This window comes from Lynx canadensis, chromosome A3 (assembly GCF_007474595.2).
Source record: "Lynx canadensis isolate LIC74 chromosome A3, mLynCan4.pri.v2, whole genome shotgun sequence".
NCBI classification, from domain to species: domain Eukaryota; kingdom Metazoa; phylum Chordata; class Mammalia; order Carnivora; family Felidae; genus Lynx; species Lynx canadensis.
In genome coordinates this window covers 61,493,488-61,506,485 of record NC_044305.1, presented here as the reverse complement: position 1 = coordinate 61,506,485, position 12,998 = coordinate 61,493,488, and the positions used below count along the sequence as shown (strand labels likewise).

At 37.5% G+C, this 12,998-nt stretch overlaps 1 protein-coding gene across 2 annotated transcripts in view; it reads right to left on the bottom strand.

Annotated features, from left to right (window-relative positions):
* TMEM131 (transmembrane protein 131) overlaps positions 1–12,998 on the bottom strand; it is a 245,234-nt gene that overhangs the window by 143,342 nt on the left and 88,894 nt on the right. For both annotated transcript variants that reach the window (XM_030310450.1, XM_030310451.1), the window contains exon 3: positions 7,846–7,886. In XM_030310450.1, coding sequence (XP_030166310.1) covers positions 7,846–7,886 — 41 coding nt within the window. The remainder of the gene's footprint in view (positions 1–7,845; positions 7,887–12,998) is intronic.

Below are 12,998 nucleotides of genomic sequence, written 5' to 3'. Positions count from 1 at the left end.
TTATCTCAAAACAATCTTTAATGAGAAAAAAATGTCTTTTATATTTATCCACATATTTTCACCTTTTTGGTGATCTTCATTATTGTGCTTAGAGCTGTGTTTTCACCTGTAATGGTTACTACCTTCAGAATGTAAAGAACTTCCCTAACACTTCTTATAGTGACAGTCTGCTGGCTGCACATGTTCTCAGCTTTTGTCTGGAAATGTATTTGTGGAGGATAATTCTGCTGGATATAATATCTTGGGGGTTGACAATTTTTTCTTTTGATATTTTTAAGATGCCATTTTGTTGATTTTGGGTTTGTACTGTCTTTGATGACAAGGCACCAGTCATTCTTCTCTTTAGTATCCCTACATGTAATTTAGTTATTCCTGGCTGCCTTTCAATTTATCATTGGCTTTCAGCAATATGAATACTATGCGACTTGGTGTGGTTTTCTTTGTTACTTTTGCATTGGGTTTACTGAAGTTCTTCAACAGCCTTCCCCGCCCCCCCCATTCCTTGGAACTCAACTATATGTGTGTTACATTGCTTGCCATGGTATCACAGGTCACCAGGGGTTTGTTTATTCTTTTTCCAGTAATTTTTTCTTCCTGTGCTTCAGTTTGGGTTGTTTCCATCACTATGTCTTCAATTTCACTTTTTCTTTTTTTAATGCCATCTATGTTGCTGTAAGTGAAATTTTCTACTTCAGAAACTGTATTTTTCAGCTCCAGAGGTTCCATTTATTTTTTCATAATGTCCATTTTTCCTTATTCTCATGTTTTCCTTTAAATCACTGAACACATATAATAGATGTACTAAATTCCCTGTATGCTACTTCCATCATCTCTGTCATTTCTAGGTCTGTTTCTATTTTTTTTTCCTGATTATGGGTCATTTTATTGGTTTTCTACATCTTCAATAATCTTTAATAATGTACTGGATTCTATTACATTATTACTATTTTAAGTTACTTTCATTTCCATATGAATTTCAGAATTGGTTAGATTATAGGCAATCTACTGTGGGGATTTTGATCGGGATTGCATTGAAATATATAGATCAATTTGGGGAGAACTGACACCTTAATATTGAGTTTTCTTATCCATGAAGACAGTATTCTCTCTCCACTTTTTTGTAGGTTTTCTTTAATTACTCTCAGTTAAGGTCAGAGTACAGGTCTTGCACATCTTTGGTCAGACTGATCCCTAGGCTCACTGGCTGCTAAATCTACCCAGAATAGTCCTTTGCCTAGGAAGCTGGGGCACAGGAGGCCTGTCACTCAGCTGCTGAGCACACTGAAAATGCTCTCCCAGGACACAGGGCTGTGTAGGAAAAAAGGACTGCTCTTTTCACCAGCTGCCCATTCTGATCATCCTTATTTGTGGGAACGGGGTAGAGGAGAGACAAACTTCACCTGATTACCACCAGCCACTCAAAATAAGCCTCTATAGCATGAAGCTTATGGAAAATGAGATCTGCCAGTGCTCGCTGGCGGCCAAATCCAACTGGAATAGCTGTTCCATCCCAGTGAGCTGGGAGAGATGGGGAACATTCATTTGTCTGCTGAGCCCACTGAAATAGTTCTTAGCAAGGCAGAGCTGCAGGGTGATGGGTGCAGTCTCTAGCTTAAATACTATGGCTTCCCACTGCTCTTACCAAGTTTATATAGATTTTGTTGAATATTTCTCAATTCATTGTAAGTCCTTTGATCAATCTCCAGATATTCTGTTTTTGCAGATTTTAATCATCTTAAGAAATGCTTCTTATGGGGAGAAGTCCCCAAGCTGCTCACACCACCATTCCAGAAATCTCAATTCTGTCACACTTGTATTTAAGGTGAGAGTAATATGATACTTTTAAAAAATAAGTGAAGTAAATTGGCCTACTCAAAGGAGCTTACCAACATCTGCAAATGCAAGATGCATTTAATGCAAAGCGAACCATACCTTTGCTTAAGCTCACTTCTGATACGCTGACTTCCTATTATCAATTTACTACAGTCTTTAAGATTTATGCAAAGTAGTACTTTTTTTTTTTTTTTTTTGCATATATGTCACTTCATGTGCAGCTAAAAGCTCCAGAGTTAGAAAATAAAAGTACAAACCCAAATGAAATCTTAAAAAACAGCTTAAGGACATTCCCTTTAGCTTTTTCAAAAAATTTAAAAATTTAAAACCGCAAGTGTTAGCAGACTTTATCTGCCATTGAGATATTACCAAGTTTGGGATCTAACTACAATTTTCTAGAGCTTATGGTTAACTGTAGGCAACCAAAACAGTTGTACCCAGTAATAAGCAAATTATACAGTCATTAAAGAATCCCAACAACCCTTAATTTGGAAAATATTTCCCAGCCCAATATTTTGGCTTAATTCCCAGAGATACCAGAAAACATAAAGATTAGAAGACTCTGGTTCTTCTTATGAACATTAAGTGCGCACGCACGCGCGCGCGCGCACACACACACATATCCTTCTAAGTTGTATATACTAACATTTTTCAGCTCTGATAACAATATTAACACTAGTGTTGCCCCAATGCAAGACTTCTGTACTAACTGTTCCTGTGTCTGAAATGTTCTTCCCTAAGACTTTCACCAGGTAAGCTTAAACATCATTTCAGAGAAACCTTCCTCAACATCCAAAATTAAGAAGCAATGGAGTCCTGCCTATTCCAAATAAACTCTAGGTGAGTTTATTTATTAGTGACTTACTGTCTGTTTCCCCATTGGAACACATGCTCTATACCAGCGCAGGAGTCTTGGACTATCTTGCCCATCCAGCACTGTAGCAGATTTAAAATACGTGCAAAGATTCTCTGGTAACTCCCCTGGCCTTGGAGGTGACCTCTTATGAATGGAATATGGCAGAAGTGATAGTGTGACTCCAAGACTCAATTACAAAAGACACTGTGGCTTCCTCCTTGTTTCTCTTGCATCACCTGTTCTGGGGTCACCAGCTGTCATGATGCAGCAACACTTAAGCAAGCCTATGGAGGGTTCGACACGGTGAAGAACTAAGGCCTCCTGCCAACAGCCAGCAAAAACTAAGGCCTTTTGCAAGAGTTCTATGAATGAACCATCCTGAAGAGGATGTAGCACTCCCAGGCCTTCAGATGAACTACAGCTTTGGTTGATACTTTGATTGCCATGTCAGGAAGGATCCTGAGCCACAACTACTTTGTTAAGATGCTCCAAAATTCTTCACTCCCAGAAGCAAAAAGATAAATCATGTCTGCTGTTTGAAGCTGCCAGGTTTGGGGGTAGTTTATTATATTACATGGCCATAGATAACAGATACAATTACCAAGTCACCAGTTCTTATAACAAAGCCTAGCATACGCAAGGATCCCAGCAAATGTTTGCTGAATGACTGAGCAAATTATCAAATACCCACAACTTGTATTCATATAACATTTTAAAGTTTATAAACTACTGTTACCCAAGCAAATATTTTCATTTGATCCTCACAACAAATAATGCATAACCTTATATCATATATATATCAGGCAAAGAAAGAATCTTCCCCAGTTTACAAATGAAAGTCACGCTCAGAGCAGTTAGACAGTTGTTTTCAAGGTCACACAGCCGGTAAACAGAGAACTCAGGACTTCTGATGCCTAATCTTCCACCACAGGACTCCACAATCCTAGGAAAAGTCATCCATAAAGGATGGCCTCATGTCACAAAATATTAAATCATTACTGGTACTCGTTATAATATTGTGGTGTTCAACTCAAATAAACACTGATGGAACACTATATGCACATTCTCCACCACTGTATCATAAAGGCAGCACATGCTTTCACTTTTAAACAAAGTATTATTATGTAATTGCTAACTGTATTAAAACAAATTAGAAAGCATGAGTTGGAACATAGGAGAGGAATAGAAAAAAAGAGTATTCTGGAAAATTCTGTTTTCCGTGGTTTTACTTCCCACAATCCTGAGGTCGTGAAAGCAGTAGTTCATTCCCCTGCAGTGTCCTGAAAGCCCTTGGAGCCAAGCCTGCCCCCCAAAACTAATGCAGATGATAATGGTGTGTGGTGAGGGAGAGGAGGGAGAAGAAGAGGCAGGAGAGGAAGAAATGGTAGCCAGAGGCTAGCATCTACCGTGTACTGCCATACAATGCACTAGCTACAGAATCATTTGATTAGCTGATCTTTTCATGATACAAATTTCCCTGGGGCAGGTTAAATTCCACTTACAGAATGAGAATTTTGACTCAAGAGATCATGTACAAGCAATGTGGGAAAGGATGGGGCTGAATCTACTGGCTTACTGAAAAAGCCAGAGAGCAGGTAGCATGTGGATTGTAAAACTGGGAAGAGAAAAAGTGAGAAATTGATGCAGAAATGACTACAGAAGGTCAAAAGACAAAGGGTCCCTGCCAGCAATCTCTAAAGCTCAGTGGACACTGACCATGTCCCTGAGGAGAGAATGGTGGACATGGCACACTCCAGAGATGGAGACAAGACTCTGGAGTCAGAAGCTATGACCTCAGCTATGACCTGGGCCTGATGATGCAAGTGAGGCACATGCGTGTACCTTATGCACCTTGATCCCTGCAATTAAACCCATTATAAACATCCTTCTCAAGCGTGCTGCTTTCTTCCACAAAGTAGGCTGTGTTTTGTCACTTCAACACCTATGCTTTATGACCTCATCAGAACGGGTGTCTTCAGTGCCCTTCAAAGATGCCTGCAGGCAGGGGCTGTGTGCATAGTCCCCGCACTGAGCAGATACTTTCAGAAACTCCCAGGAATGAATACTGGCTAAAAAAGAAAATCCAGGGAATACTGAAGGATTCCATACTTGCTATGCAAAGAGAGTGAATGCAACATGGGGCTGGCAAGATGATGAATTTTAATGAAACTCTGCCACTTTACCCATCAGCATATCCTTTGATTCTAAGGGTCTCAGCTTCCTCGTCTGTTAAATGAGGGGCTCAAGAAGACCATCTAATAGGGTCTTCTGTACTTAGAATACTTAATCATATGATAACTTTCATTTTACTCAAGTTTTCAAACCCAAATGCTGGCACTTTTATAGAATAGTTTGTTTTTAAACTGAAAACAAATTACAATTTCTGTTGTTCTACAACTACACATTTTATTTACAAAGTCTGTTGTTCTACAACTGCACAATTTTGTATTTTCATTCACATTTTATTTTACATATGCATGTTCATTAAAGTTATTCTTACTTAGAGCTCTGGCAGTGTTTAATTTGTGCAGCATTAAGTCACATATTTTAAAAAAAGGCTAAATCCCTTCAATGTGGAAGCTATGTTCTAATCATCACATGCCTGGTATGTATGGAGACTGTACTTGCTTTTCTATGTCACAAATGTTTTAAAATGACTTATTAAGCGTGATTCATAAACCCTGTTCTTTAGTTTAGTTTTTAGTTAGTTGATATGAGGCTCAAAATATAAATTTAGACCTGTATGTTGTTATGGACTGAATTGGTATCCCCCACCCCAATTCATATGCTGAAGCCCTAACCTCCAATATGAAAATCTTGAGAGGTATTTCGTTTAGAGAAGGCCACAAAAGTGAGGCCCTCATGATGGCATCAGTGCCTTCAAAACAAATGACACCAGAGAGCCTGCTTCCATTCTCTCTCTTTGCCATCTGAGGATAAAGGGAGACAGTAGCCATCTTGTAAGCCAAGAATAGAGCCCTCACTAGGGAACCAAATCTGCTGGCATCTTGATCTTGGACTTCCAGGCCTCCAAAACTGTGAGAAATAAAAGTTGTTTAAGCCACTCAGTCTATGTGGTATTTTGTTACAGCAGTCTGAACTAAAACATATGTTTAGTACCTAATCCAGTTTCAAACCCATAGGGTATGCATACCAGTTTGAATCAAGTGTTTATCCAGTTCATGATCTTGGTCAAAACAAAACAAAACAAAACAAAAGTGTGACAGTTTTAAAACATGTCTGCAAATCATCTGATATTCCTGCTATAGATAAGTGGGGGGTCATTCCCCTCACCTTATCCCTCACCCCCATGTCTCTCCACTTCCGCCATGTCTCGAATCAAGAACCACCTAAATGACTGAACAACAGCGTCTGACAGAGGTAACACTATGACTTCAGAAGGCAGGTTGAAAAAACAAAAGTGGGTTCTCTGTGAGATGTTCTCTTTTGAAATCCAGTTATAATCCTGTGAGGGAGCCCAAACAAGCCTTTGTGAAAAGACCAGGCAGAAGGGCCCACATGTAGGCATTCTAGGTGACAGCCCAGCTGAGGTCCCAGGTAACAAGCTAGCATCATTATGCAAGTGAACAGGCCTCTATCTCTGGAGTCTCCCCAGCAGAGGCCCCAGTCATCATGGAGCAGAGACAAGCTATCTTTGCTGTGTTCTTTCTGTCTCAACTCTTTACAGAGTCTGACAGCATAATAATATGATTGCTTTACGCTAGTAAGTTTGGGTAGTTTGTTAGGCAGATGTAGATCATAGGTAAGTGGAACATGAGATCAGAATATAATTATGTATTGATGTAAATTCTTCATTATATTAGGAAAATACCTTAAAGCCAAATCTTGATCATGGATGAATAACATCATCTTCATAAATGTAGCCAATATAGTTTCATAGCTAATTTCCTAACTGCTGCAATAAAGTATCATGGAAGAAGCCTAAGATAACAGGCATGCTTTTCTTCCCACCAGTTTAGCTCTAAATGAGTCAGAGTCTAGGTTCTTAGATAGCCCAGCCAAGTCTAGCATCAGGCTAGATGTGAAGTAGTCCAGAAACAATCCATCCTTGTGCCAAAGATATTTGGGAAGGGGTAGAGGGATGGAAGAGTGGCATTATGCTATATAATCATAAGAGCAGAGAAGTCTACATCTTACTGTAGGCAGTGGGTGTATCCTTTGGTCAGGGTTCATGGGTAGAGCCCGTCCCAACAGGGCATATATAAAATTAGGGAGATGGACAAAAATGGGAAAATAGGGCCACGTTATTGCAGATATGAAAGAGTGAAAAGAACAAAACCAGTGAATACTGAAGGAGTTTCATTTTGGTATTTATGAAGTTAAACTTATATAGTTTTAATATGTGCTATATCTCTCTCAAAATAAAGTTCTTTGCTGATGCAATCTGCACTTCACTAGCCCTAAGGACATTCAAGGTTATCTAATTCACAGATAGCTCACGTTGTCCTTTAAAAACCAGGTGCAGAACCTCTGGCCTGGAAAGGTTATGAGGATAGTAACTTTCTTTTACATTGTCTAATAGATGTGAAAAGCTACCAAAAGACCAAAGAATTCAGATGTGAGGAAGACATCTTCAAATTCACAAGCATGTACATATTTTCATAAAACCTTAGGGTAAAATAACTCCCTTGTTTGTTATCATAGAGGAACTGGGTTCAAAAGTGTTCTCTTTCAGTCACAAGACTGAGTTTCACTGCTCTGAGTTCCTCCTCCGGGGCCTGCAGGCGGACACCCTGTAACAACTGAGGGTAGCAAGGGTCGGTCCATGAAAGGCAGCAATAGCCACAAGAAGTCACCAGGGACTTACAAAGCTGATCCTCTAAGAAGCAAGGGGGCGTTTCACCCCTCACTGAGGGTAACACCGTTACCCTCAAGGAAGAGAAAGGCTACGCAGTATATCACCTGCAAATCCAGATTTAAACCTGGTTTGCCATACACAGTACTTGAAATAACATGATATAATGTGATTTATAAGTTGCTTTTCCTTCTTCACCAAAAAAGTTGGTGCAAGAGAAGGACAGCATTGCTGGAATCCCCCAAAAAGAACTGAAGTTATGTTATTATCTTAACAAATACATAAAATTTTATACATTATAATATATATATATTTATATATATATATATTCCTTCCTTACCTTTTCTGTTGATACGAACTGAGTCCAAGTGTTGTCTCAGTCTGTAAAAGGAAGAAAACCATGACAATACTGAAAACAAATCTTTATATTACAGACATAAAGAACATCCAAAATATACCGTAGTTTCAACTTTGATCTTATACTCACTCAGATTTCCAGGTTAAACCTGATCCCTAAATCATATGAAATGATTTGCCACATTATGTAATTCAAACGAGAGAATAATTTGGGATTAGATTTTAAACACACATGGAAATAATACAATGTAATGTGATTGATTTTTAAAACCAATATATCCTGTGAAAAAAGCCCTGTCTATAATCACTTTGTGAGGTTACTTGTGCCTCTCACTGCTCTCTGCTTACCAGCTATGTCATGGGTGCTGGGGTATCATGGTTCCTGTCATCAGGGAACTGAAGGTTGTGGGGACAGAGGTAGGAGGAGACAGTCTTTTAAAACTAAATAAATATGAAAGAACTACGAAAATATTGGAAAGGTTGTTGTGAAAGAGCACAAATAGGTGACATGCTTCAGTATGTCATGAGGAAAGGCCTGTGTGAAGAGATCATATTTATGTTAAATGTGATAAAATGTAAAAAAGAGCTGTGTGTGGAAGCAGGGCTGTGTGGTAGTGGAGAAAACAACATGCACAGAAGTCCTACTTGAGGAAAGAGCCTGGATGTTGAAGAAACAGATAGTAGGTCAAATTGGATGGAGCTGGGCTGGGCAGGGGTCAGACCATGCTGTGTCCTGGTAAGAAGTCATGGTAAATTTGGAACATGTTCTATCCTAAATGCAGTACAAGGGGTCTGTCGGAGTAAGAGAGACAGAGACAGACATGGTCTGATTTAAGTTTTAAAGATACTATTCTGGCTGCAGTGTAGAGAGGATAAAGGGGAAGACAAGAGAGAAAGCAAGAAGTTGGTAGGCAATTGATGAAGATAGGTTCTTAATAATGATATGTGAGAAAATGCCAAAATCCTAAGGAATACTGTCAGTGAACTTATTCCAAAAGGAGTTAGCTTCTATGTTATAACTAGAAAAAGCAGAATTGTGGCGTTATTTTTCCCATTAATACGTATTCTTTTGAAATGGTATTTTGAAAAATGTATACAGGGGAAATATGGTAGATGTGGGAAAACGTCTTTATTGTTTGAAAGTGAAAGCTCAGGTGCAGGTGAAGTGTCAGGATGTCTGTAATTTTCTTTAAATTCTGTAATTTTCTTTAAACTTCTTTAAACTGTTTCAGGATTATGACTTGCATGTGCATGGAAGTATGTGTGTATAATAAAGGAAATATGGCAAAATGTTAATAACCGTTGCAGCAGTAGGTAATTCATTCTCATCTCTTCTATCTCCTGTGCTTAAAAATATGTCTAACTTTTCAGGATGCCTGGCTGGCTCAATTAGTTGAGCATCCAACTCCTGATTTCATGGTTCATGAGATTGAGCTCCGTGTTGGGCTCTGCATTGACAGCACGGAGCGTCCTTGGCATTTTCTCTCTCTCCCTCTCTCTCTGCCCCTCCCCCACTTGTGCACACACTCTCTCTCAAATAAGTAAACTTTATGTATGTTTAACTTTGCGTTATGAAGATTTTAATGATGGGAGCAAACCACATATCTGGTAAAGGGTTAATATACAAATACATAAAGAACCATTACAATTCAACTTTGCTACTGATAAACAGCAAACAAACAAACATGATTAAAAAATGGTGGACAACTTGATAGACCTTTCCCCAAAGAACATATACAAATGGCTAACAGGCCCATGAAAAGATGCTCAACATCACTAATCATTAAGGAAATGCAAATCAAAACTACAATAAGATACCACTTCACTCTCGTCAGGATAGCTACTATCAAAAAACCAGAAAATAACAGATGCTGGTAAGGCTGTAGAGATATCAGTACCCTATGCACTACTAATGGGAATGTAAAATGTGGTATTGCGATGCAAAATGGTATGGTGGTTCCTCAAAAAATTAAACACAGAATTACCACATGATCCAGCAATGCCACTTCTGGGCATATACCCCAAAGAACTGAAAGCAGAAAGCAGGGAATCAAACAAATATGTGGACATCCATGTATATAGCAGCATTGTCCACAATAAAGTTGGAAGAAATCCAAGTATCTACCAATGGATAAACGGACAAAATGTGGTTTATATGTATAATAGAACATTATTCAGTCTTAAGAAAAACGAAGGAAATTCTGACATATGCTATGACATGGATGAACCTCGAAGACAAAGTCAACACTTACGCTAAGTTAAATAAATCAGTCACAAAAGGACAAATACTACATGATCCTATTTATATGAGGTACTTAGAGAAGTCAAATAGAGATAGAAAGTAGAATGGTGGTTGTCAAGAGTTAGGGTGAAGGGAAAGAGGGAATGAGGAGTTACTGTTTATTGAATACAGAGTAGTTAAAGTTTGGGATGATTAAAAAGTTCTGGAGCAGGATGGTAGTGATACAAAATCAAATATGAATGTACTCAGTATCACTGAACTACAAAATTAAAATAGTTAAAATTATAATTTTTATGTTATGCATATTTTGCTACAATTTAAAAAAAAGTTATAGTAATGAAGACACTGTGGTACTCACATAAAGATACACAAATAGATCAATGGAACTGGAGAAAGGCCAAAAATGAACTCATAGATTTATAGACATTTGATTTTCAACAAAGGCATCAATGCAGTTCAATGGAGAAACATGTATCTTTTTAGCAAATGGTGCTGGAACAACTGGACAAACTTATGTAAGGGAAAATAAGCCTTTATCCTTATGTTATACCATGTATTCAATTACTTTTATACAGATCATAGATCTAATCATAAAAATTAAAATCATACAGCTTCAACAAGAAAACACAGGAGATTATCTTTGCAATCTTGGAAACAAAGATTTCATCAACAGGACAAAAAGACACTAACTGTAAAAGGAAAAAACTGATATACTGAACTTCATCAAAAATTTTAAGATGCTCACCAAATGACATTGTTATGAAAATGAAAAGGCAAATCATATGCTGAGAGAAAATATTTGCAAATCACATACTTGATGAAAGACTTATATAATAAACATATAAAGAACTTGTGAATCTGAATAAAAGCCACACAATTTTTAAAAATAAGCAATTATACAAATGTCAGTTAAGTGCATGAAAAGATGCTCAGTATGTTATTAAGGAAAAGCAAATTTAAATTGTAATGATATACTATACACCTATTACAATGTCCAAAACTGAAAATATAACAAGAGTTGGTGAGAATGTGAAACAACTAGAATTTCCTTACACTGCCAGTGAGAATGTAAAATAAATCACCACTCTAGAAGAAGCTTGGCGATTAAAAAAAAAAGTTTTTTTAACGTTTATTTATTTTTGAGAGAGAGGGAGAGACATACACACACACAAAGTGTGAGCAGGGGGAGGAGCAGAGAGAGAGGGAGACAGAATCCAAAGCAGACTCCAGGCTCTGAGCTGTCAGCACAGAGCCTGAATGCGGGGCTCGTACTCATGAACAGTGAGATCAGATCTGAGCCAAAGCCAGACACTTAACCGACTGCGCCACCCAGATGCCCCGAAGCTTGGCAATTTTTTACAAAGTTAAACATATGATGATGCCACTCAACTCCTAGATATTTGCCCAAGGGAAACACAAGAAAAACACTTATACATGAATGGTTACAGCAGCTTTATGTTTATAGCATGTTGATAGCAGGTCAATACTGGTATAATCCAAATTTCCATCAACAGGTGAATGGATAAATGAAGTGTGGTATATCTATACAACGGAATACTACTCAGCAATAAAAAGAATAAAGACTGGGAACCTTTTTTCTTAAACATTTATTGTTTTACAATAAATATATTATTTTTAAAAGAGCAGAAAGTAACATTTGAGGAAAAAAAAGAATGATGATACACACAACATGGATGAATCTCAAAACAATTATGTGGAGTCTGAGCAGCCCCCCCCCCAAAGTACATTCTGTGTGACTGCATTTATATAAAATAGTTTACAATATAAATTGATAGTGACAGCAGATCAGTGATTGCCTAGAGACAGAGGTAAGGATGGACAGATTACCAAGGGATACAAGTAAACTTTTGGGTGTGATGGATAGGTTCGTTATCTTGATTGCAGGGATGGTTTCACAAGCGTATAAATATTCAAACTCTTCAAACTGTACATTTTAAATATGTACAGGTTATTGTCTGTCATTCATACCTTAATAAAGAACGTAACCTAAGAATTCTAGAACATGCAAAACTCTGTGGTTCTCATGTGAAGTTGACCGAAAGGGAACTCAGAAAGTTTATCACCCATGTACACTTTCTTAAGGGGGAAAAATCTTCATGAAGACAATCTGGCCAACAAGATTACTCATGAAGAATTGCAAATGAGGAAGCTGTCTTGTGAAAGATAGGCAGATGGTCACGGTAAAGGAACTGTGGAAATAAGATTAGAAAAGCAGAAAGTAAATGTTGTTTTTGAAGTATAAGCCACAAAATAGAAAAATCATTTAATTATAATAAAGAATAAAAATCTCAGTACATGCCAACAAAACACCCTAAGTATTGAGAGAAAGTAAAAAATCACAATAGACACTATTTTGCTTTTGAAATAATTTGAGAAATAATAGGTTAAACATAATTTAAATGTATATCTGAAAGTTAAGCCCCTAAATCAAGAGAGAGAAAAAAACAAAAAAGGAAACATAAAAATTGGATGCAGTAAACACATATACAGTATGATTAAAGGAGATAAACTCATCTAGTTAAAAAAGACAAAAGGATTGTGTTAGAATACCAAAGCCCAACTGTAAACTATAAATACCTAATACAAAATGATGCAGAAATGTTGACAAACAATGGGCAAAAATAGGGTAAATGTCCTTATACCCCAAAAAGGGGAAAAGGGAAAAAAGCACAGAGAAGGGTTACAATATTAATAATCTTACAATGAAAAGATTTGTTGAGTTTGTGGGGTTTTTTTATGCTTTTTGTGTCAGAAAATATTTATTCCACTCTCACGCTTGAATGACAGCAGTTGGGTATATAATTTGAGATTCAAAATCATTTCTATCAGAATTTTTACGTCATTTCTCCATACTGTTTTAGCTTCCAGTGTTA